General features: G+C 40.0%; 1 protein-coding gene and 1 long non-coding RNA gene across 3 annotated transcripts in view; one reads left to right on the top strand and one right to left on the bottom strand.

Moving 5' to 3' along the window:
- The window catches only part of LOC122161827, a 55455-nt gene that overhangs the window by 23857 nt on the left and 9909 nt on the right, over positions 1 to 21689 (top strand). Inside the window, exon 1 of one of the 2 annotated variants that reach the window (XR_006169313.1) lies at positions 19011 to 20004. The exons of the other annotated variant lie outside the window; for it this stretch is intronic. This is a non-coding gene — a long non-coding RNA (uncharacterized LOC122161827). Of the gene's footprint in view, positions 1 to 19010; positions 20005 to 21689 lie in introns of those variants that run through there. 2 annotated transcript variants of the gene reach the window in all.
- Positions 15049 to 18597, bottom strand: RRAD (RRAD, Ras related glycolysis inhibitor and calcium channel regulator). Its single transcript, XM_042821508.1, has 5 exons — positions 18577 to 18597; positions 18121 to 18487; positions 17942 to 18015; positions 17265 to 17469; positions 15049 to 15911 (listed from the first exon to the last, which is right to left on the bottom strand). Exons 2-5 carry the CDS (start codon positions 18473 to 18475, stop codon positions 15634 to 15636), a joined length of 912 nt encoding a protein of 303 aa, XP_042677442.1. The 5' UTR covers positions 18476 to 18487; positions 18577 to 18597; the 3' UTR covers positions 15049 to 15633.

The raw sequence follows: 21689 nt of genomic DNA, 5'->3' as shown, positions 1-21689 counted from the left end.
CTTTTCTCTGGAGCAAGATAAATGGGAGATCCAACAACATTCTCCAGTATCATTCTGGGGAGTAGCATTAGTGAAGTGTCTGACTCAATACAATATATTCCCATTCCCAGGAAACCAGAAACTGGACATTCAAGAGTTAATATTTGGAACAGGAATAAGATTCAGAAAAAAGCACTGGGAAAACATTTAAGATAAATGTTGGCAACCTGGCAGAAAGTTCTGGAGCACTGCATTTCTTCACCTAATTTTTTCTTTATTCTGGAGGGTTTTTGTTACAAATTGTAGAGAATGACAAGCACCCATTAAAACTCATTTAGCTCTCAAAGTATTAATTCTTCTACTGCAATGGCATGAAGTAACTTTTGCCTCTCTTGCAAGCATATGGAAATGTACTGTAAGCCCTTTACAACATCTACAATACAAAGAATATTGCTGTTAAAAACCACCTTCTGAGACTGGTGCAAAGCAGCATGACCAGTGAAAACCAAATGAGGCACATCTATTGAAAAAAGCACGATGTTGATGGCAGCTAAGAATTTCAAATGGAAAAAAAAAAAGCTTTTCAAGATTAATCAAGGGTCTTATTCTTCAGCTTAGATCTCGTTCTCATCAGTATAATAAGCCAGAATTCAATGGAGTTACTCCTGATTTATAACAATGTGAAAGGAAAGGAGTACCAAATAGGTCACATTCTCTGCTGACTTTTGCTTTGTGTGATGACTGTCTGACATCTGTGCTAACATTAAAAGACTTCCTTTTTCATTTAGGAGCTTTTTATACCATTTGTACTTGCTGTGTAGGGGAGATGAAAATTAATTGCAGTCTAAATTAAATCCCTTTGAGGTGCATTTATACATGACTAAGAGGACTTCTAAAAATATGCTAACGTTATAGAAGTGTGTTTTGTAAGAAGAATGTTTCAGTATGTTTGCACATAAAGGTCATCTATAGATTGTGTGCCTTTACAGGATCACCTCAAGAAAATAGCCTGTTATCTTGTCTGTCATCACTTCAGTTTTTGTCTGTAATGTATTAATGGTCTAAAATAACATTTTATTTCTTTCTAATGCACACATTTTCCCCTGCACTGTAGGACCATTTGAAAAGTAAAATATGTTAGAGGCTGCACCTAATTCTGCACCTCTGTGATATTAATAGACTGCAAGCAGACGTAGAACTAATTTAGTAGACTTTTGTCATGATGCTGGGCAAATCTCCATAGTTTACCTATTCAGAATTTTCCCCAAGTCTGGCACATCCTTTGCGTGCCACTTAAAGCATTAGAGCTTATGTGGTGCAACAGTGACCAAAAAGTGCCTTCTCAGATACCACAAGAATTCATAGTAATGAGATACACTGAAACAACTCCTGTTGTAGAACTGAGAATCAGGAGTTTAGCCCTTATTTTCCATTCCTTGATATCTTAATGCTCACCTGAAGGTGTCATTTTCTTTCTGTTCCTGACCTTTCCTCTTAAATCTTCAGGAAACTTTCTCCATTTTTCCAAAACTAGAATCATTTTAACATGAAGACTTTCAATACCCAACCAGCTTAAAACAGTGGTTTAACAAGGTTAAACATTCTCACCCTCCATGGAGGTCCTGAATCATCTCAGTCACCTCTACTTTCTACTGTCTCCTTCTGACTTTGGTTAGGCAATAACATTTGCTGTTCAAAAGTACGTTATCTATAGAACTAATGATAGAGCAATCCATGTTTCTAAAATAGTCTCCTTTTAGTCTGCTTATCTCTTCCCTGACATTTCTTACCGAGCATCAGTGAGCAGGCAGTTCTGTACTGACATCTGAAAGCTACTCTACAGCAGCAGTGTGTAAAAGGCTATGGAACAAGAGGTCACATGGTTTCTATATTTTATCTGTTTACTGTGCTCATAATGCCAAATGGCAAGTTAAAAGAATGCCCTAATCCCAGAGAGTAATGCGTGATATTTCTTCTTTCCACATGTGATTGTCTTTGTGGAAGGAAGGCATTTCATACTTGTTCTTTTAATATTCAGTTCTAGTCTTCTCTCTGGGAGCAACAATAATTACTGAAACGTGTAGTACAAACAGTACGTGAGATATAAATTAGATTATTTTTAGAAATGTTTGATAAGATTAACAGATGTGAATCCTAAAACATTTGAATGTTGGAGAAAAAGGAATATGTTTTTCAGAAAAGTGTTGTGGAGATTGGTGTTACCTTGCTACTTCTGGTAAGAGTGGCAGGGAAAACATTCTAACCACTGGCATGTGGTTATTTTCGTATTTCACTGCTGCTGCTCTGATTATGGAATCCAGTTCTGAATACTCACCTTTATCTTCTGCAATTACTGAGTTCTAAACGTGTTTTTTTGATACACATGCTGGTACTGCAGCTGTAGGAAAGTATCTCGTAGTTGTTACTAATAAAGGGCATCTCATGTTTGGATTTTCTATTTAAAATGCTAGTGGAAAATATAAATTGAGGTGTGGAGATAAGCTTCCCCTGTTGCTCCTATTCTCTGTAGCCAAATGTGGCCTGAATGAGTGCTGGGGAAGGTGTCTGACTCAGTGTGAGTACCCACACATGTTCAGTGCAGTTATGGGATGGATCGTTCCATGTGACTGTGTGATGAGAATGCTCAGCATTTTAAAAAGGTGCCCACGAGGTTGTCACTGTAAGATAGGTAAGCCCCCATGTTTTCTTTTCCAGTTCTGTAATTAGCCATCGAGTACGAGTATTTATTGCACCTGAGAAGGTAGGAAGTAAGACACAAGATCTTACATGACTTAAATCTTACAGAAATTGCCTTCCTGGCCATGTAACCCATATTCTTTAATTTGCAAATTTTGGTAAAGTGGTATTAGCTGATAATGCAGGCTTAATTTTCTGTGATAATTATTTTATCTCCATTTCTTTAATTAGCATTATTTTCTATGTTTTTCTTCTGCCAGACACTCACTTGCTGATACCTGCTCAAGAGGTTTCTAAAAGATCAAGGATGTTAAGTCCTTCCTTTCTCTTGTTTCCAAGTACAGTGCTTAAGCTCTAACATACAGCAAATACACAACAAACACAAAAGAAGAGGGGCATGTAAATACCCATTTTGAAAGACTTGGACAAAATGAACATTGATCAAAATAAAAACTTTATGGCTGTTCTATAAGTAATACTAGTTTAAGGCTTCAGTCTGTATTTGATGGCTGAAGTATTTGCAGAAATAAATGCATCTGTAAGTTACTATAAAAAGATTAACTGGCATCAAAATGCCATTTGACTTATTGCTGAAGAAAGTTCCACTACTATTTTCTGAGTAGCTCTTTAAAGAATGTCGAAAATATATCTATAAATACTTTTTCATATTAATTTTATACTCATTAAGCTGCACAGAACTTGACTCTGTGCATACAATTGAGCAGCTGTATACTCCAAACACACTTGTCACATTCCTAAATCTCCTTAGAAATGTTTGCTGAAATACTGCTCTCTGAAAAGTAGTACGGTTGTACCTGGACCATGTTGTATGCTCATTAATTCAGAAAGTATCAAGTGAGGAATAGGATACTAAGACTGAAAATAAAGTTACAGCACCAGTTGCACAAACCTGGACTTTATCAGTGTTGAATTTAAGGGTCCTAGCTGGTGATGCAAAGTGCAGCGGCAAAAAAATGGAAGTGCTCTGTTCAAAGTCAATTTAAGTACAGAGTAATGAGCTGCTGAAGCACCTATTAAATGGCAGATGGTGCTTATGGCTGGGATGGAGAATGACTGCATTTGTTACTCTAATAGAGGACAGTTACTGAAGTCAGAGAGGTTGTTAGGAATTAAGAGGCAAATTTAGCATCAGTGACATTTGTTTTGGTTGAGTGCTCCATGATGGGATTGAGCTGGAGCACAGTATTTATGTTAAAAGGACTTTGGCTTAATTTTCTTTAATAATTATGACAACTTCTCCGTAATGTCTTTGTGCCTAACAAGATCACAAAATATATACTCCCTGATGATAGATTACTGTGAATCTGTGTCTGTGTGCTCACCTGACGAGTCTGAACACTTGGGTTCAGCTGGCCCTTGCTGAGAGCTTATTTTATTCAAAGAAGCTGGATTTAAGAGTTGCCCCTGATCTTAACCCAGTCCTACCCAGTGTCCTTGGTGCAGATCAGTCAGTATTGTCTGGCTAAACTGAGGAGCTGCAGATTTGCCATTTCATAGGATGGATGGAAATGGAGGGAGAAAAGAGTTAGATAACCCACAATGTAGAGTGTGCAGTGCTCCCAGGCCTCCTTTCCATTGCACTTTGTTTTATCTACATGAGCAGACACACCTGTGAAATCAACTGGTTAGATGGCGTTTGATATTCTGCATAATAATTTTAAAAGGTAAAGACTTGGATTCCATATATTTCAGTCTGATCTCACAGCAACGTAAGTTTGATTAAATATGGTAACTCTTGATTTAGGCCATGAATCACCCACTTTCTTAAGAAGGTATCCAGTTTTAGTCACACGAGTAAGACAAACACTCATAGGAAGATGATGACTTACATACTCTAAGTCAAGCACGCCTTTAGAAACTGTGGTTAACTGGATGTTTGAACACGTGGACTGAGATGATATCTAAGAATTGGTCTTGAGTATCTTTATGTTCAATAATAATCTAATGGTTCTTATTGAAAGGGGCGTTTCATATTTAAAATGGAGAATAGCTAAGCGCAGGTTCGTGCTTAAGACGAAAATCTTACTTTACACAGAATCACAGTGTATAAATCACATTAAGATTTCCTTAATTTAATTTCCTTAATTGAATACTAATGATATAAATATAAATATTTTTTTACTACATTTAACTGACAATAAATTTAACATGACAAGGAGATCCAACAGTAGGTGAATGGTTTTGATTTTTCCTATTATAATTTATCAGTGTCATCCCAACGTCTTTCAAACAGATTATTCTGATGAAAAAATATTAGTTTATGCAAACAGAAAAGTAATGCAGCAGTGGGATTCTCAGTACCAAAAGGGAGCAATATTAAATTTGCCTTTAATGAAGCTCTCTATCCATTATAGTTTTGATACGTTCTTTAATGCACATCAACCTGTACAGAAGGGCTCTCATCACAAAACACGTTTAGAACTGTAATAGAGGAGTGCTGAGAAATTCTGCTGTGGATCTTCAGAATGCTGTTCTCAGATCTGATTATACCTTTGAGGGGAAGATTTATCAGTGAATTGCCTTAACTGTCCCTTCCCCAGTGGCTTGAGCTGCACGAGCTACGTACACGCCTGGGCAAAGAGGTGGGATGAATGAGCTGGGGGTCAGCATTCCAAATCCCCTGGCATATGCTTAATTTCCTAAATTAAAGTTGTTCTTTGAACTCCTTAATGCTCATCAGAAACACAAGCACGTAATTGCACTCTTTGGAGTGGAAGCATTCCTGTGGCAGGAGCGTAATGCATTTGCAGGACTGACCTGTGCTCTGTTTTTAATCAAATAAAATGAAAGATTTTTCCACAGTGTTGTTGTTGTTGATTGCCTACCAAATATAGAAACTTAGTTTAGTCTGTAGTCATTTAAATATTCAAGATACTGGAGACAAAAATAATCAGGAAAGCGTTACTGCATTCATTTTGATTTCTCTGTCTGAATGCATCCATCTGTCAGAACAGTCTTGTGCAAAATGAACAAGAAATAGAAGTTTGAATTCTTGTTATGCATAGCTTGCCAATTTTTGTAAAATCTACTTAATTTTTTTTGAAATATTTCCCCTTTTATGCCTCTTCAAGTTATGTCTTTATTGACAAAGAAAATTAATATCTTTGCTATGATCAGATCTAAGGGAAAACTCTTAGCGGCTTCAACATGATTAGCATTTAACCCACTGTATTTGCAAGCAGAGCTGGGCAGGAAACCATTTTCCCACATGGTTTTTGGAGGAATGCTTTTTTTGTTTCCTCTTATCTGTAGCCTCAGAACACTGTTTCCACTAGGAAATATGGGGAAATGGAGTGGGAGTAAAAGGGGATCTCATAAAGCAATGATTCTGAAGTTAGATACATATCAATCTGTGTTTGAAGATACACTTTTTTTTTTTTTTTTTTACTAAATTGCAATGGCTCTGAATTAACAAAAACAAATATAAAAATGTAACACGTTGACATTTTGTCTCCTTGTTGCATCTTCCCACTCAGTGGACATTTTAGAACATTTTGCTTTGGAGACTTAAAAATTCCTGAGACAAACTTGAGTCTCTTCTCTCATACTGTAAATCTACAGAGAAGGCTCCTGATATTTCAGCACAAAAGGAAAAAGCACATGTGGGCATATGAAAGACAGAGAAGCCCTTGGCAGGGTGGGATTATGTTACACCAGAGATGTATCTTCACAGGTTTTTAATAATTCAACCCGTAAGATGCTCAAGCCTTCCTCCTCCGAAAAAAGAAAAGAAAAAAAGCTCATCCTTACAACCAAAGCTTGGCATACAGGAGGAGGACGCAGTGCTGCTGTGCTGCAACTTCATAGAATCTCATATGGATCTAATAGGGACACTTCCCACAATTACTGTCAGCCTTAATCTTCACCACAGTTTCATGAGCTAAGTTGTACGAAAATCAAGAAATATCTTTTACTTGGTCCTTTGAAGTTTATGTAGTCTACATTTTAAACTTACAGTGTTCTGAAAGCTATGTTCTTATTTTTTCTGTGGAAGTGAAATTCCATCTTAATCATCCCAAAGGGTGGAATGTTAAGCAAAATATCTGCTACTCCTCTGATAAAATTGCACAGTTTAGACTGATGTGTTAGAATTCTTTTCTTTGGAAATCTGTTTCTTAGCACCGTGCTGCTCAGTAATGCTTCTCTATCCATGTGACATTAATTGAGCTTAGTACTTTAGTGATTGTCTTCTTTAATTGGTGAACTGTAAGCACTAAGAACGTTCCAAAACAGCAGAGTTGATTATTGCATTCGCCCTTGTTCCACGATCTGTGGGTTTTTTTGCTATTGTTTTGTTTCCTAAGTTAGGTAAAATAAATCATACTGGAAGAATTGCTTGGCTTTGCTTTTCATCTGTCTGGAGAACTATTCTATGCTTGTTCATCTTTTTGTCACAATGTGCCTGTTGGATGGAAATTGCCCTGCAATTATTTTGTTTTCAGAATCTATTTCTGCTTCTGCAAACATACCATACATTTTCATGAGATGACATAGATACTCACACAATGCCAAATTCTGTTTGTTTTCCCAATATTATAGCAAGAATACAATTTCAAACCAACAGCTTTTTAAATATTTATTCAATCTTAGGCTTCAGTGTACCTTTCTGGCATTAAGCATTAAATGACTGTGTTTCCAAAACAGGGCCTACATTTGCTAACTCCATAAAAAAGCAGGATTTGTCCTGTGTTCTCAATAGCAGTAATAAGTAATACTCTGTTGAAAAGAGAAAGATGAAGCTGGGTATCCATTTAGCAATGGAGGCCCTGTTCTTTCTTGGCCATACTGATAGGGGTGTAGATAAGCAGAATGAAGAGTTTCAGCTTTTTTTTTTCTTTTTTTCCCCTGCAATCCTTGCAGGAAATTCTAGGGGTAAGCATACAGTTAGTGTTCTTCATCCATTATTCAACAAGTGACCCTAATAAGCCATTTTCAATGTCCATTGTATGTTTTCCAGATTTGAAGGATTTTGGCAGCTTTTCTCACAGAGATACAACTAAATTCAAGGCTTAATAAAGAAAACTAAAACTGGATCACTTCAGCAAACCAACTTCAGCAGGGTTTATTCCTTGAAAGAGATGGGATTTCTCTGGATTATGTTAGTACCAGTCAATGTTTAAATAAAACCTCTATCCTGCTGTTGGGAAAGTAAGCTTTACAATCAGTAAATTAAAAATAGCCCTTTGTTTTTGGGGGAGGTGGGAGAAGAAGTGAGGAGGTGATGCTTTGTGATGCAGGAAGTTTCCCGCTCAGCATGGAAGCAGCTCAGAGACCAGTGTTGTTTCGTTCCTCCACTGTTTCCCCTCCCTTTCTGTACTTTGTCCCCCCTCTGCATTTACCCTGGCTGTTGCATCTGTAGGAGATAACTGCAGGCAGCAGAGTGTGATCCAAAAGTCCCCAATGCAGTTCATTTCTGGCCTGTGCGTGATCTCCATCCCCTATCTGCAGTTTCAGAAGAGGCTGAAGGAAAGTCAGAGATGATTTTGTGAACGTTCCAGTCCAACCCTTGAATGAAAAGCTGCATATAGATGTCATTTGAACACTTTCCTTTTGGTTGGGTTCTTGATGTGACTTTTGTGAGTGTTGATGTAGGATCAGTCTTCATGTGACATCCAAAGTAAAAAGTCATAAAAACAAACTAAACAAAATCAAAATAAGCTTAGTTTCATAAATATAATTTCAACTTTGATTGTTGCTACTGAACAAACCTCTTTCAGCATAAAAATAAAAGTCCAGTGTGACTGAGTGCTTTCAAAACTCTTAAAAACAAACCTACAAACTTTCTGATGTTCAGTATTCAGGAGAATATTAAAAATGTTTGTCTGGTCAAGGAAGACCTGGATTCAATGCCCGGAATGCTAAAATTTGCCTTTACAGTATTCACAATGTACAACTCCTGTCAAAATTTCTCTGTGGTTTGTTCCTTTGGGCTGAACATCTGCTCTACATCATACTCCATATGAGAACTGTATTAGCAGATGTTTAAGCACAGTCTTGCAACAAGAAATGAAAAAGCTCTAAAGCAAGTGAAACAGCTAATTGCTGCAGTACTCACCTTAAAGGCTGGAGATGTCCTTACCTGTGCTGATGGGAAGGCCAGGTGAGAGCAGTGTGAGTTTAAGGGGTCACAGTCCAAGCCAACAGAAATGAGGCAGAAATTCAGCCAGCTCTCAATTTCTCTGATTTCTCCATCTTGCTCTTGTAGGGAAGAACATTACTTTGGGAGCAAAATAATAAAGACATGCTAATTAATTACCTTGTAATTAAAATTGAGCCAATTACTAGTCAAATCAAGTTCTGTAACAATTATCTAAGAATTTAATTTACAAGTCATTTTATGAAGGCTGAATATAAAATTAATTAGAAAGATCTTAATGCTTTTTAGTTTTGAACACAGTTTTAGAATAAAAGATGTGCTGTTGCCTAGAACCCTTGAGACCTATCTAAAAAGAATTGCATGTTCTGCTAATGATGAATCTGAGCCTATGGAAGGTACACTGATGTGTGTTTGTACCCTTAGTTTTTGTTCTTGAGGATCTGGCTGTTCAAAGTTCTGCTCTGCTACTGGAATAGCTCTGCTTTTGAATAAAGTTAAGCAGACAGGCATGGATACTTCAGCTCTCCAGTATCTTGAAAAACAGAGAGTGAATGAAAGACAGATTTGCAGTCTGTCTACTGCTTATTTTTGTGCTTAGTTCGCTTTTCTGCTATAGCTTTGATTTTTAGTATTATCTTTAGAATTACTGTGTAAGAGAAAAAAAAACACAAAACCAGTTCTGCATGTAATGGTTGCATATAGATGCATTGGTTGTGCGTTTATGGTGAACATGTGAACTCAGGGCCTTCACTTGTGTTACAAGCAAAAACTTACGTTGGTAACAATAAAAATGTAGCCTAGTGTTGTAGTTTCTGGTTTGTCTGCTTCGCAGTTTCTTATGGGCAGTGACTCTAGGTCTGTTGCAGGGTGTCAAGAGCAACACAGAAAATACTTATTACTAATAAAGTTTGATGAGTTCTGATTTCTTTTTGTTATAATTAGGTTATGCACTGTGAGCTGTAAACCCTGCATAGAATAGATAGTTAAAAGGCAGAAGACCATACACAACAATATAGCCTCTGAGATTTCCATTGGGAAAATGACCATAGGGTAAAAATGAAAGGCAGCTGTCAGATTGTATAAGTTTTTTGTTTTTCTTTTTTTCCCCCCACAAACAGATCAGTTAAAAACCTTGCATTCCTTTTTGCCTTGCAAATGCAGTAGTACCCCTGACATTCAAGGAGAGAGTAATTTAATTTATTTAATTTGCTATGCTGTCTTACTCAGGGACTTATGTGCAGCAAAATCTGACATTTTTATCTAGACCATATTATGTAAAGTAATGAGCTGGGAGACCAGGTTCATGTTATGGCTGTTGACAGCTGATGTTTTTCAGTAAGCCATGCAGCAGCAGACGTTCCCAGCATTCTGCTGAGCCACTGCTGCAAGGGTGACAATGTGTAACAGTGGAGGTTGGAAAGATAAAATTGAAGTTGACATGAAAAGCGTGTGACAAAGGAGCCCTATAACTGGGGTACCTCTAGCTGGGAAATCTGTGAGAAAGTTGTTCAGCATTCTTTTTATTGAAGATTAAGTAGATGAACACTTCTCAAAATTTCCAGTGGAAGGCTCGTAGTGAACAGGAACCATTGCAAGTCTGCATGGTTTTAAAATTTACTGTACATTCTAATTCAGTTTAGATCTATTTCTACTGCTTTGTGCTTTTTGTGCCCTTGAAATGCAAGGCTAATAAACAGGGCATGATTTCTTGCTGGTACCTTTGTAGTGTAAAATGCACTAAATTGTTGTTGCCCAATACCTATGATAATGCGATAGCTGCAATTAGAAACACAGAGATTGTTCTTGTTGAGAGGCCCTGAATCAATAAGTGGTGTTGACTTTATAGTGAGTTCAGCAAGCTATGTTGGAGCCAAGAAACATGCAGCAAAGTGAAGCAGCGTCAGCATTAGTTCTGTCCAGTGTTATTTGCAGCTTTTCTAGATCATCACTTTACTTAGAAACTTATGGGAATACAGGCAAGAGCACAGGAGTTATGTGCTCATTGTGACCTAGCCAGCTTAATTAACATGGCTGCATTTCCTACAGCATGGAGCTCCTGAAAGCTCTCTGTTAAGCATAATGTGTTACAATAATCCATTTGAGGGTGACAAAAACTTCTATTCTTCTGCCAAGATGTCTACTGAATTGAAAATCATCATTACTAAGGCAGGGGTCACAACTTTCAGTGGCACTGCAAGCCATACAAAAGTGTAATTATTTGTGCTAGTGTAATGAGGGTGATGAAAGTAGAACTTACTGTCAAAAAGCTTTTTACGTGTTGTCTGTACTGTTCTGAGTAGGAGTGACTTCTGATTCTGCATTGGCTCTCCAAAGCCTGCCCTTTCTTCAGCTGTTGTTTTAGGCCTTTGAGAAGCTTATTTTAAGAGGACGAGAAAATTCTTATCTTCAAATGGATTCTGTTGATTTCTGTCTCTGAATCTATTTTAGTTCAGATTAATATCTTCTTCAGGTCCTGTGATAAAGCTTGGAAATAATAGAAAAAACTCAGTAAGGGCCTAATTGGTTTCCAGTGATTCGTTCAAAGAACACATTTAAAAATCATGAAATAAAAGAAAAAAAGGAGAACAAGAGAGCAAGGGGAACATATATTGCCCATTTTACCTGTTGCCGGGGCATTTTCATGGTACATATATAATAGCAAGGTAATTGTTGGTGAAGAACTTGGTGTGAAAGTAAATTCCTTAGCCTGCTTTCTACCTGCCAGTGCTGCAATTCGTGGTGCAGTTTTAAGGTAACAGTGGTGTTCCCCTTTGGGTTCTGAACAGCGGGTTAGAACTGAATGATATTATGAATTGAAATGATATGCACTTCATTCTCTTTTTATCTCTTACTTCTCTATTCAACATCCATGTCACAGAGCACAAAGACAGCTGACGTTGTTTGCAATTTGAATTTTTAGACATTTATAACTTCAGGAGTAACAGAGATCAGATGTTCCTTTATCCAAACAGGGAGCCAAATTGCCCATGATAATGCTAGAGATGACTCTTATAAATTAAACGTCAGCCCTGGAATGTACAGATGTGATGCAAATCAAGATTCATGTTGTACGTGCAATCAGTCTGTACATTGTCCCTGGAAAAAAAATAAGAGAAGTAAAGCAAATTTCAACATAAATATTATCCCACTTTTCTTAAACTACCTCTTAGTGATTTTTTATCCTGCACTCAATTTTTATTCACTGTCAACTCACTATGCTTTCTTTTTCAGTAAAGAACAGTTGTGTTATACAACGTTACTATGTAGATCCTGGCCTGGTTTTGTAGATCTATTTTGAGAAAATACATCTGAATAAAACTACATTTTTGGTGATGCTATGTCTTCCCCCAGCAGTTTACATTCCATCTCTATTTATATGACTCAGTTTTACACTTTATGTTTTTGGCAGATGGAGGAATGATTTTCTTCACATTTTTGTGAAGAGTTGAACAGCGAAGAGTTTTAGAGAAGCTATTTTAAAAATAACAGGCAGAGGAGTCTTTGATTTGTTTATCTCATGTATGCATCACATATAAAATGCAACGTCCTTCCACTGCAGATGATAATAATTAGAGTTGTTCCAAATGGATTTATGCCAGCACAAAATCCTCTATCACGATCAGCTGTAACAGGAACCTCAGCTGGCAGTAGCAGTGAAAGCAGTAAAGATTAAATGACTGTGTGATCTGTCCCTCCAAATTAAAACTGATGTGTGCTGGCAAAAAAATAAGAGAACTCATACCAATGTTACCTCTGACGCTTGTTTCTGTTGTGGTAAAATGAGAGAAAATGCTGTTGTCTGGAACTCCCAGTATGTTTCACCTGATTCAGATTCACCCCCATTAATGATTAGAATCTGAGTATCCATCCCAAATTACTAAAGCCCACAGGTAACTGTCAAATGCTTGAAGATAGGAAAAACCTTTTGAAGAATGTTGATTTTTGGAGGCATTTGGCAGTTAGATGCCAGTTGCTGTTTGCATGTATACTTTCAAAAAATCCCCTTGGAAATTGCATTAAATTATATGCTAGAAATTATTGTTGGTCAGGGTAGAAAGTCTTCCATGAGCTACAGAAACTCTGCAAAATAATATTCATGGCAATGCTTCCATAGTATGGAATATGATACTGTTCTAGAGCAGGTTATTATCAAAGCTGTAATAACATCAAACCCTCCCCATATTCATGAACTATTGCTGAATTATGCAAAAAAACTTTATAGAAACAAACAAATGAGAAAAAAAAACAATGCAATGAGGATTTGAAAAGTATTTTATTGTATAATGTCAACTGTTTGAATACAGTACAAATGAGCCTGTATGAGTTTCTTTCAGATGATTCAGTTTATTGTCTCACAGTGGCCTATATGACACTATTCTAAAATCCAAATTCTTTCCCACAGCTTATATGAACCTCTAGAAATGTACTAAACACGAATCATTTTTATGCTTTAGAGTTGTCCAAACATCATCTTTTGAATTCAGAAACACAGGAAAAATTCTGTTTTATAGGTCAGAGTCTGCAAAAAAGCACAGCTGTTAACCATGACCTTGGGGACGCTTTGCAGCTGTGGTTGTGTCGCAACATCTTTGTAACACGTTGCACTTTGTGAAAAGACATGGCTCGATCTCTGGATTTATATCACTTTCCTTGTATTTATTACTGACAATTAAATCTTGAAAGTCAATCCAGATGAAGTGCTAATTCTCTCCCAGTCATTCTGAAAACATAGGACAACTAAAAGGCAAAAGCTTTGCAAACACACAGGGAGCTACACGAAGTTTTGTTAGCAGCTTTAATATAAACATAAACGGTATGTGTCAGATTTATGCACATCAGTTTGGACACTTTTGCAGCAAGGTTTCCCAACTCAGTCATTTTCTTTGATGTTGAAAGATAAAAGCTTCTGTGTAAGTAGACATCTGATGCCATGCTCTTGACCGTGGTTAGACATTCCAGGGATAATAGTGTGCCAGAAAGCAAGGCTAGTGAAAAAAGGCCAAATCCAAGTAAGAAGTATCATCAGGTAAATGTAAGCTCTGGCTGCAGGGCAGAATCACTTGCTTTGGACCTCGCTCAGGTCACAAAGCAAACACCTCTCTTCATAAGAAAACTAATATGACCTATTAGCAGCAACATATACTGAAGCCAATAGCTAGCTGCCCCAGCAGCACATCAGGAGGCTAAGCCCATGCGGAGTAGTTTGTTCAAGTTCAGGGAAGCTCACACTGAGGTGTAACAGCTGATGCTATTTGTCTGCTGCATGGGAAGGGCTAGCCTCTGTAAGATCATGCAAAGAACCCCCAGTCAGTGGAACAATCTCTTTAAATAGCTAGACTCAGCTAAGGGGAGTGGAAAGAGGAGGAACTTGTGTTTTATTGACTGTGAGAACTGAGCTTATGGAAGAATTTAAAGATAATGTATCCTTTATAGAGGAATTTATAAAGCATATGCAGTCAGCCTAATTTATTTGCTAAGGCATGACTGATGTTTAAATTCATGAATAGTAAATTGGTAAAAGTCAGGGTAACACATTAATTATAACACAGGACTTGAAAACTGTGGCGGTGCTGCAGGCCACAGTAGCCCACAGCTGGAGTCTTTCAGAACTCTTTTGGACAGTCTTGCCAGGCTTCTTCGAAATTCCCAAAGCCACTGAAAGGTATTTACAGGCTTGGGAGTAGATGAGAAAATTACATTGCTCCCAAAAAAGGAAAACAAAGAAATGAGAAACAAGATGCAAACAACAAAAACACACATTTTCTCATTGGCTTTCATACAGGCCTTCAAACCTGGAGAGGTTTGAAGAGTAAGAGTACTGAAAAGAGTACTTGGAGAGTAAGAAACTGAACATTACAGGTTTCAATTCACCAGCATGGACAAAAACCTAACAAACTAAAGATGTTATTTAGAGGTCTGCTTCTGCTAAAGCTGACAAGAGTAACAGGTTGAAGATGAGCCATAACATCAAGATATGCCTTTCCAATGCCAGCTGCTATAATAGGGTATTCATAAGAGCAGGAATTCCTTAAAAGAACTGTCTGCTGAAAAACAGGACAGAGTATTCCTGATTCATTTCATTCCAGAACTGCAATACACATATCTGCATAGATCACTTGCAGTCTGTAATTAATGTTTTATACAGTGAAAAAAGGGATCACTATAAAAATACTGCTCTGTCATTCTTTATCCGTACTATGAAAAAAGCACAGTTTATTATAACAGGAAATAATACTTTATTATAAAATCTGCATGTAAACAAGTAACAAATTAATTGAATAACAGGTAATGGAAGTGCAAATTAACTTCATAAACTGGTATCTGTTCCATATTTAACTATATATATATATATATATAAATATGTTTTCCTTCCATTCTAATGTGGTTCTATTTCCTCCCATCCCACATTTAAATTTAAAAAGATTTATCATTGCTTACTTTATACTAAAAAGAGTGTACGAGCCTGCGTACAAGTTTAAATTTTGCTCTGCAAACGAGGCAAGTCTGTGGTGACACTTATCATCCTTTCTTATCTTTGCATCTCTGGTATCCACAGGACAAGAGGATGTATGCAACATATATACATAGTGAAAATGTGGGCATGTCAAGCCACTTAATTAAAGTTAGTTCATTTACTTGTATATATTGAAACAAACCATTCATCAATGAAGCCAACATTGTAAGGTAACTTCCAGACTTGCTTGTGCACCTTAAGGCAGTAATGAGAGTCTCAATTGATAAGTCATTGTTTTATCACCATGAGGGTCATCCATGTACTTCTCAACAGCCAAATGCTTGTTCACCTCCAACATGGCAACATCTGACCTTGCTGGAAGCTTCTAAAGCACAGATAAGTCATGGCAAGACTTAGATTTTGCTTTGAAAGCCATCTTCTTGTTATTCTTTGCCACAATTCTCCCAAGAAATCGCTTTGCCTTTTTGCCTATGCTTTCTCTTCTTTTTGTGTTGGCCATTCTCCTGGCGTTGTCTTCTTTACTGTCTTTGCGAAGTCTGATTTGCCGAACAATACCTTCAAACAGGTCCTTGACATTATGATGAAGAGCAGCTGAGGTCTCAATGAACTTGCAGTCAAACACAACAGCACAGGCCCGTCCCTCTGAATGGAAAGAAAAGAAGGGAGATGAGTGGAGACTGACATTTTCTCTTCATATGTTCTAGAAGGAAAAAAATGGGTTAGCTTAAAAAGAAAGTGTCTTCAACACCAAAGAGCTTTATTACACAGCAGTAAATTATATTTGCAGTCCTGGTTTTGTCCCCTTACTTTTCACTCTTTTGTTGTGGTGTGTTCAGAAATCTCACTTGACCAGCAATGCTGACTGTAAGGCAAAAATAGCCCTATAGGTAGACCATTCCACTATCATTTAAGATCTGTAGCTGATTTAAGGGAGGGACTTGATGCATGCTTGCTGTTCAATAGGAGAGACAGTGAGGTACAGAAAGAAGAGCTAGTTGCTGCTTCTTGTGGAAGTTATTGAGCAATCAACACCTCAGCCTTGCTGTAAGAAGTGAGAGTCTTCCACATCAGGCACAGATGAAGCTGATGCAGGTCAAAAGGTCAGGTCGGTATATAAATTACAGCAGAGACCATAATGTTGCCAACTAGTGGATTTGATTAGGATGGCATTCAAAATAGACAATGCTGTGTCCCCAGTGTACCAGGGGTAAACATGTAACCCTGGAACATTGCTGCATAGCAAGTTTCCATGTCCACCTCGTGGCCAGTAATGACAAAGCTGCCAGCCTGAGTAAAACAATGTCACTTCTAGGACAGGTGAACTATGCACTGCCACCAGCCTGCAAAGAATGAGAATCTCCTGATGAACTCCAGTCAATTCCCTGAGCAGGCATTTAACACAAGAAGTATGCCAGAACCAGACAGCAAGAAATGGTTCTTCAGCACCAAGACCACTATTCTTCCCAGGGGAAGGAAAAATAAATTTTAAATACATGAAATCAATACTTGGCAGTTGTTATTGTACTCAGTTGCTGAAATGCACAATGGAACAGAAAATTCTCACTGACCACAGCTGTAGATGACATACAAAAAGCCTGTACGAGCCTAGTGTCTCCACCTCACCTCAAACGTGATGGAATCACTTCTAGAGGATAGGGCTGTACTGCCTGCTTCTATGACGTGGCACTCCTGTCCCTTATGTAGGCTATCAAATCTTGAGACTAGCAACTGTGCAGTAAAACTCCACAGCTTCAGCCTTGTAGCTCTGAAGCTGTGTGCTTCCTGTACTGCAGTTCAGAGCCCAGCTCTATGTATGAGTCTTCCCTCACTGTTTTCCATGGTCCCCAGTGTGAACCAGCTGGCTTGATTTCTCTGGTGTGCCTCCAGTCATACATTTTTCTACATCAAACCGGGACCAGCTCTGTTGATTACAATCCTCTGCTGCCTTTGCTAGTAATAATTTAGACTTTCTTATATAAATGAATAGTTTCTTACCATCGACTGAGACTTCCCGAGACCTGACCAGGTCACTCTTATTGCCCACAAGAATAATAGGAATGTCTTCGGTTTGTCTTGCTCTTCTTAGTTGGATCCTTAGTTCGGAGGCTTTTTCAAAACTAACTTTGTCTGTCACTGAATAGACAATGATGTAAGCATCTCCCATCTTCATGCAGTGGTTCTGGAGCCATTGGCTGTCATCCTAAAACAAAAGGAGGCAAATAGATTTACTGCATTGAAAAAGATATTTGACATTGTCTAGTTAACGATTTAAGTATTGTGAACACCTGAAAGATACTTTTGTTAGTTTTATCTATTTACAAACAGCAAAAGTAAACCAGCCTACAAGAAGTTTTCTTAAAATCTTATTGTTTCTAGAAATAATACCAGGTCTGCACCAATCGGATCATCAGTCTCTAATTTTACAGGAATTCCCCAGGGCTGCCAATGTAAGCTTTATTCAAAGCACTGAGGGATTCGCAGCCCAAGCCTAGCCTAGCTTCTAAACTGCTAATCTAGCTACGAGAAATAGTTGCAAGGCAGTATAAAGGCAGCATGGTTTCCTTTCAATGCTATGCATCCGACAATAAGTAGCCAGACAGAGCTGTTCCATCGCTACATGTTTTTGGAGTAAACCGCCGACTAAAGAAAAAGTATCTTCGAGCTGCAAGTACCTGTTCCCAGATATCGAACACCACGAGAGACGCTTCTTCTCCATCGACCATAATCGATCTGTCGTACGTGTTTCCTGGAGGAAAGACAGTGCTCGTTAAAGCGCCGTCACCCCGCGCCCGGCCGCCCACCGCGCCCGTGCCGCTCCGGACTGAGAGGCTCGCACCGCCCGCGCCCTCACCGGCTTCCTCCGCCTCCGCGCCGTCCTCTACGCCGCCGAAGATGCGGGCCAGGCTGGTCTTGCCGACGCCGTGTTCGCCCAGCAGGATCACCTTGTAGAGGCTGCCGTCCGAGTCGCTGCCCGAGGAGATGACGGAGTCGGAGGAGTCGGAGGCCCAGCTCTCCCGGTGCGCCTCGCCGGGGCTGTACGAGGTGCAGCGCACCAGGCCCGACAGCTCGTCCTGCGGCAGGGCGGCCCGCAGGTCCCGCTCGTCCACCGGCATGCTGCGCCGGTGCAGGTGCTGGTGTGCGGAGAAAGGCATGCTGCCGCGCCGCTTGTCCAGGTAGCGCAGCTTGTCTCCGCGGTTCAGAGTCATGGGGACGCCGGGCTGCGAACGTGGAGGAAAGAAGAGCCGTCAGAGCCCCGCGCTCCAGTCCCGCGCTGCCGGGGAGCGCAGCCGGATCCCGCTCGCCTTACCTCGCCGCTCGGAGGGAGGCCGGGAGGGATTCCCCGCGAATGCCGCTGCCGTCGCCGCCTCGCCTCTATTTATGGCTGTGCCGCCCGGCCCTCCCCGCCGTGACGCGCGCCGCGCGGCTGCCTGCCGGCGCCCGTGGGCTGCCGCGTCCGCCCACGGAGCCTCAGCGCGCGGCGAAGCGGCACGGCGCGGCGGGGGCGGGGAGCCCGGCGCGGGGAGCCCCAGAGCGGGCAGGCGCCCCCTCCTCCCCAGGAGGAGCCGCCGGTGCCCTCCGCGACGGGAAGGGAGGGGAACCCTGCGTCGGAGGGAACCCCGGCCGTGCCCGGCCCCGCCCGGGCTTTGCTTTCCCGAGGCTGCGCCGAGGGAAAACTGAACACGGGGCTGGCGATGTACGCGGGCAGGTCTCCTCGGCTCGTGGTGCCCTATGCCGTGGCTCAGGAGCCGTATTGTCTACAGTATTGTTAGGAAGAACGTTTACAAGCGTGCAAAATTGTCATAGCTTCGTGCTTGGATTACTTAATGTTCACGAGAGGGTGAGGGGAGAAGCCCCCGTGCTAGATGCTGTGACGGCACTATACAAACTCTTGCTGCGTGCCGCGTTAACGGTTTCAGAAGCTGATTTAAAACATAAAGGTCAAATTCTTCCCTCTATTTCACCTGAGCAGCAAAAGTGAGGCTGTGAAGGTTTTATCTTAAGTAGCACAGTCATTACCGTGTGATCAAGTGAGGAAAGGGCCGAGCAGATAGCTACGCTGGCGTGCTGAATGGCTCACCGCAGCACCGTGCACACAGTTTATTGTTTTCTTAGCAACCGCGACGCGGTGGACATCTTACAGCCAAAATAGCCCTGGCTTCAGCTCCCAGAAGATTACAGCCTGGTCAGTGCGGGAAAATCCCTGTGACTTGGTGTAGGGACCGTTGCCATCAGATTAGTGAATGCTTAAGGTAATAAATCAGCTGCTGAAATGAGGTTAAAGAAGGCAAGGAGATAGGGAGCTGATGGAAAGTAATAAATGGACGTAGAAATCAGGTAAAGGAAAGAAGGTCTCTGGGCTGAGCTGAGCAGTTGCATGGACAATAAAATCCTACACAGCAACTGAGAAACATCTTTTCCTTATAATGTCCACTTTGTGAGGCTACTCAGCTGCGACAAGAGAAACACATAACTGCTCTAAAGGGTCTGGCTCCAGGAAATAGATGGTTTTTTTCCTATGAAAGCGAGTGAATGTTTTCTTATTTTCAGGAGCTAATTATAACTCCAGTCCATGCTCTTGGGATGGCTTTGACCCCTTTGCCCTGATAACTGCAGTTTAAAGTGTTAATGTGGCAGTTAAAGATCACGGAGTGCTTGCAGCGCTCTCAGCCTGTCCCTCAGAACAGCGCCGAAATAGCCGCGTCAGTTCCAATCGTCGGTCTGGTTGTTAGAAGTGGTGAGTGCTTCAGTGAAATGAACAGAACACATTGCCGTGCTTTACATTTCAAATCATATTTAAACAAATTAGCAATAGCATTTGAAATGCATGTTGGTTACTTAATGTGGATAATCTGAAATCTAGCAAACTGCATCAATTAATCTGTGTTTTTACGCAGCCAAGTGGGTAAATATACTTCCAGAAATGTTTTTTCTTCAGTTAACTTTTAAAAAATTGAATATTTCTGCCAAAAATTCTCACCTGGAAATACTGAGTGGTTTTATGAATTTTTTGGACCAGTCCGTCCTGCTGGCTTCACTGTGTGTCAGGGCCAAATTTTAAAAGCTGGAATATAAAGTGGGGATATTTTATTTCTTTTCTGTGTGTAAGAAGGAAAATCTGGGGGGCATCAGAACTAAAGATACTGTGCTGCTTGTGTCATGTGTAGCATTACTGATTGAAACCTAGCTAAGAAACGAGAGCCATTTTTTATTCCAACTCTTTTGATGAATATCGTGAATGTTTTAATGATGTAAATGCAAGATAGAGCCCTCACAACCAAAACTGAAAATAAAACTAACAAAACAACAAAAAGAACAAGAAAGGCATATGAAAATGCTAAATAAAGACTTTAAAAGAACAGCATTTCAGCAGGAAGAGAGTCTGAAAATAGAAAATACCTTACAAAAATTCAGGACCACGTGGCAAATGTTTTGTTTTGTACCAGCAGCCAGGTACAAGGAATGAATTAATGGTTACAAAATACCATCACAGTTACAGGATACTACTGGGATCTGGCACTGGGTTCTGTGAATCATCCTTCAGCAGAAAGTGAGATGGCCTTGGATTAGGTCCCTGAGGCTTCACTTATTCCTAGAGGGATGACTGCAAGTCATCTGGAGGAGTGCGGTGCCAAGGCGGTTAGGGCTGTTCTCACCGTGTAGAACCAGAGAGGGAGGGATCACAGGGGTCACGTAGCTGCTTTATCTCCCTTGATCCTAATAGATCCAGCTATTTTGTGAAGTTGGAAGGAATTAACAGATAATTCAGGTTCATCACTTGAGACATGTAACATGCTCTTTCACACAGCATGTAATTCTGTTTGTTAATCGCTATTGCTATGTACATATATTCCTGCACACGGTACTGCAGCACGTAATGATTTTGGTGGGATGCATCTGAGACCACACAGACCCAAGATGCTGATTTAAATTTCTTTGATGGACTTTCAGACCCTTTCCTTTATCACCTGCCCTCCATTTCCACTAACACAAGATTCTACTTCTAACAAATAGTAACTAATTTATTTTTATGTAAAAGAAACCCTAATGTCTTGTTTTTCTATTTTTATTTTCCACTGAACTAGCTGCTACTGGCCTAAGGTTTGCTTTAATTAAAGAGTGTTTCTGTCACATACTGTACTTCATATTTTTAGTAAGCCTAGTGTTCATTATATATTGAAATGGAAACAGGAAATTTTACATAGAGCCAGGCCTGGAGTCTATCAGTGCTGAAGGTAAAGGTCTGCTCCAGCCTGCATGGTAGATTGGAAGTACTCCGAATTGAGGTTATCGCTATAGCAGTGCTACCATCTGTGGTTCATGAGTCCCAGGTGGCTCTTGAGCCGTTCAGTGTTTATTCCCTGCAGCAGCCACATCATAGCAAGCAGCAGAGCTGCAGTCAAGGACCACTGTCTATCCAGG

This window comes from Centrocercus urophasianus, unplaced genomic scaffold, assembly GCF_019232065.1.
Source record: "Centrocercus urophasianus isolate 14NV4802_14NV808 unplaced genomic scaffold, USGS_Curo_1.0 seq_2, whole genome shotgun sequence".
Classification (NCBI taxonomy): Eukaryota; Metazoa; Chordata; class Aves; order Galliformes; family Phasianidae; genus Centrocercus; species Centrocercus urophasianus.
This window is presented reverse-complemented; position numbering and strand designations above follow the sequence as displayed.

Excerpts from the sequence above, each read along its gene's own strand:
- RRAD (XM_042821508.1), bottom strand. The coding sequence starts at position 18,475 with ATGACTCTGAACCGCGGAGACAAGCTGCGCTACCTGGACAAGCGGCGC. Across the intron at positions 18,016-18,120 it reads CGCGGAGGCGGAGGAAGCCG|GAAACACGTACGACAGATCG; the intron begins GTGAGGGCGCGG and ends TCTTTCCTCCAG. Across the intron at positions 17,470-17,941 it reads TGTTCGATATCTGGGAACAG|GATGACAGCCAATGGCTCCA; the intron begins GTACTTGCAGCT and ends CTTTTGTTTTAG.